The sequence below is a fragment of the Lolium perenne genome, chromosome 4 (genome assembly GCF_019359855.2).
Source record: "Lolium perenne isolate Kyuss_39 chromosome 4, Kyuss_2.0, whole genome shotgun sequence".
NCBI classification, from domain to species: Eukaryota; Viridiplantae; Streptophyta; class Magnoliopsida; order Poales; family Poaceae; genus Lolium; species Lolium perenne.
This window is the reverse complement of record NC_067247.2, coordinates 164,686,311-164,690,237: the sequence shown is the minus strand read 5'-3', so window position 1 is coordinate 164,690,237 and position 3,927 is coordinate 164,686,311. Positions and strand designations below refer to the sequence as shown.

The 3,927-nt window shown below is 50.1% G+C and overlaps 2 protein-coding genes across 2 annotated transcripts; both read right to left on the bottom strand.

Annotated features, from left to right (window-relative positions):
* Positions 1-391: 391 nt before the first annotated feature.
* On the bottom strand, positions 392-781 carry LOC127347351 (uncharacterized). Its single transcript, XM_051373544.1, has one exon. It carries the CDS (start codon positions 779-781, stop codon positions 392-394), a length of 390 nt encoding a protein of 129 aa, XP_051229504.1.
* Positions 782-790: 9 nt separating this feature from the next.
* Positions 791-1,612, bottom strand: LOC139839190 (uncharacterized). Its single transcript, XM_071829238.1, has one exon. The coding sequence runs from the start codon at positions 1,610-1,612 to the stop codon at positions 791-793; it is 822 nt and encodes a 273-aa protein (XP_071685339.1).
* Between the last annotated feature and the right edge of the window lie 2,315 nt (positions 1,613-3,927).

Below are 3,927 nucleotides of genomic sequence, written 5' to 3'. Positions count from 1 at the left end.
TACATTTTCAAAATATATCAATTATATTTTATAAATATTGTGACAATTTACTAGTATAAAAATGGCCAAACTCAACTAGGTGGAGTTAGGACATAAGGCTAGTGCCAATGCACCACTCCACTCTAGCCTGCCACGTCAGTTTTTTTCCTCACTCTCACCCCACTCTCACCCCACGGTGTCAATGCACAGGCTATAGTGCCAGCTCTCACTTCTCTTTTCTCCACGTCAGCTTTTCTCTCTCCTCGACATCAGCATTTCTTTTTCAGATTACAACAATATAAATAATGCAGGGAAATTATTTTATTGAACTAAAATTGTTACCGATTACATCATAAAAAAATTACATAAAAATTTGAAAAGATTACATAAAAATTTGAAAAAATTACATAATCTAGGCATTAGCCCACACATGCTCAATCAAATCATGCTGGAGCTGTGCATACATTGGTGACTCCCTCATTTCGTTGTCCATCTGAATCCTGGCTGCTAGGCTTGGTGGTGCATGGTGGTGTATTGTAGGCCCGACATTTGAATCAACTGTCTCATAGATGTTGTCCAAATTTGTACCACGCTCATCGTCGATGATCATGTTGTGCAGAATGACACATGCACGCATGATCAACCCAAGAGTACGCCTCGAGTAGGAGCGTCCCGAAACTGCTAGAATGTTGAACCTAGCCTTCAGCACTCCAAAGGCACACTCGACATCTTTGCGCCAAGCTGATTGAGCAGCAGTGAACACTCGATGCTTTTCACTTTGTGGAAGAGTAACACCTTTCATGAACACCGGCTAGGAGGGGTAGCTGCCGTCGGCAAGGTAGTAACCATAGTGGTACTCGTGTCCATTCACCGTGAAGTTCACTACGGGTGCTTCTCCCCTAAGCACATCAGTGAACAACGGCGACTGGTTGAGTACATTGATGTCGTTGTTGGACCCGGCCACTCCAAAAAAGGCATGCCAGATCCAACGATCATACGACGCAACGGCTTCTAAGATTATGGTAGGGTGTTTGATGTCTCCCCTTGTGAATTGACCAGCATGAGCCACTGGGCAGTTCCTCCACTGCCAATGCATGCAATCGATGCTCCCTAACATGCCCGGAAAGCCACGCTCCTCGGCTTTCGCTAACAGACGCTGAGTATCCTCCACATTTGGGCGACGGCAAAACGTCTCCCCGTAACACTCAATGATGCCTTCACAGAATCTATCTAGACAATCTGATGAAGTTTGTCTAGCTAACTTAAGCCACTCATCTATCGTATCTGCAGCGGCTCCATAAGCTAACAGACGCAAAGCCGCAGTACACTTTTGTAGGGGAGAAAAACCAGCACGGTTGAGAGCATCAACTCTTTGGGTGAAATACGGAGAGTATTCACCCAATCTATCCACAATGCGCAGAAAAAGGGATCGCCTCATCCGATACCTTCGCCGAAAGTAGCTCGGAGGATAATTGCAGTCGTCGGCGAAGTAGTCCTCGAAGAGCCGATCGTGGGCACCCAGACGATCACGCCTGATGAACTCTCGGCGGCGTCGCCGTCTTGGCACCGCCTCCTCGTTGAGCATCTCCTCCTCATACTCCGCCTGGAACTGCTCGATCATATCACCCTCCATTCCGTCGCTCGAACTGCTGATGAAGTGAGGTGTGGAATGAGTGAAACCATATGGGGGGTATTTATAGGGGGTGGGGATGAAATTTTGCCATTTTTGAAACCCAACGGCTAGCTGACGTGGACGAATCAGATCGCGCCACGTCAGCTAGCCGTTACACTCTCTCGCCCGCCTCTCGCCCGCATCTCGCCCGCCAGTCGCCTCTCTCTCGCCCGCCTCTCGCCACCCTCTCGCTCCCAGCGCTCTCGCCCCGCCCCGCCAACGCTGCCGCCCCACTCTAGCCCGCCCTCGTCTCCCTCTCGCCCCCAGCGCGGGCGGTAGCTAGGCGGTAGCGGGCGATAGCGCCGGGCGCCCGCGCCACCGTCCCGCGCTATCGTCTCGCCCCTCTCTCGCCCCTCTCTCGCCCTGTCGCCGGCGATAGCGCCCCCACTACAGCCCGCGTTGGCACCAGCCTAAGTAAACTTATAGTTCCACTAATGTAAAATCGTTTAGAAACTTTAAAATAGACTAGATACGAACTAAAATAAGTGAATCTACACATTAAAAGTAGATTATGTATGAACCAAAATAAATGAATCTACAAATAGTTAAATGTCTTATATTAGTGAATGGAAGGAGTATTATTGGTAGACGGATGTATATTTGACATTGCGTGGTGTTCAGCCCGTTTTGTCTACTTTATTTTATTTGCAATTTGTTTTTATTACTTTTTCCGTTCTTAAATACAAGACCATTTTACTTTTTAAAATAAACTTCCACTAATAATTTGGTTAACTAAATATAAGTTGCATATCATTTAAAACTATACCATCAGATGCACATTTCGATAAACTTTCTTGTAAGGATAGAGAGGGAGAGAGATATGTGGAATATGTTGTATGTTATAATGAGCCTCTCGGACGAGTATAAATAGGGGTACAAGTTTTGGGAGTCAGGAAGGCTATCCTAGAGACAAGGTAGGAGATGATTACAAATCATATACTACCAAATGCACATATACCAAATATATCTCTAACACTCCTCCACAATCGTAGCGGTAGTGACGTGGACAATGGAAGCGCCGCGGACGGTCAGACTGGAGAGAAACCGAAGGTATGAACCAACGGGTTGGCACTCCCCCGCAATCGTAGCGGGAGCGTCGTTGATGATGTCGCGTCACAGATGCTTGGACCGTTGAGGAAGCCGAGGTGCTCGTGCGAGGTGGTAGCCCTTGTGCCGATGTCGAGGGAGCCAAGAGCATTGGGTGGTGCAGCCTTGGTGGAGAGTGCCATGCGAGGGGTTGCCGTGGTCGATATCTTGGTCGGGTGCCGATGTCGAGGTAGCCGCACATGAAGCCGCAAGTGCATAGTGCACGAGGAGAGTGACGGAGACGCGTCGAGGCAGTCGTCAAAGAGGGTGTCGATGCCGAAGTCGATGCAGTCGGAGCCATCGAGGACGAGGTGTTGCCCTAGATTTGCCAGAAATAGGCGCACGTCGGGGACGAAGGTACACTCCGGTTTTGCCAAAACCAAGTACGCAAGATCAAGTCGGCGACGCGGTCGAGGCAGTCATAGAAGAGTCGATGCCGATGAAGACATTGTCGAAGCTAATGAGGACGAGGTGCCGATCCGAGCTTGCCAGGCCCGGGGACGCGTCGGGGATGAAGGCATGTATCGGTGTTGCCAATACCGGGCGTGCGCGGGCAGGGACCATCATGGACCATGCGCTAGTGTCAGGGGGACCAGTAGAGGAGGCCTCCAGAGCGGTGGCGAGACGCGGAGCGGTAAAGAGGGAGAGGTGCCGATACAGTCCGCGGTTGTAGACGAAGTAGTCGGGGACGAGTCGATGACGCTGGAGACGAGGTCGTGATGGACGGAGACGTAGAAGGTGGCGAAACCAGCGGCGGCCAGGAGTGGTCATGCTGGATGCCTAGACTGTAGAGGTGGTCGGAAAGACCTATGACGACAAGAAGTGGTCATGCAGGTTACCTATGGAGGTGCGGCGTGTAGGGATTCGTAGCATAGAAAACAAAAAATTTCCTATCGCGAGAACGAAATCCAAGCCAAGATCCAATCTAGAAGATGGTAGCAACGAGGGGATAACGAGACTAACCCTTGAAGATTTCCAAAGCCTACGAGATTAGATCTCGTTGTTGCAGAAGATGATCACTTGCCACTTTCAAAAGCGCGTAGAAGATCTTGACGGTGCCACAATCGGGCAGCACCTCCGTACTCGGTCACACGTTCGGTGTTGATGAAGACGACGTCCTTCTCCCCGTTCCAGCGGGCAACAGAAGTAGTAGATCCTTCTCGGAATCCCGGCAGCACGACGGCGTGGTG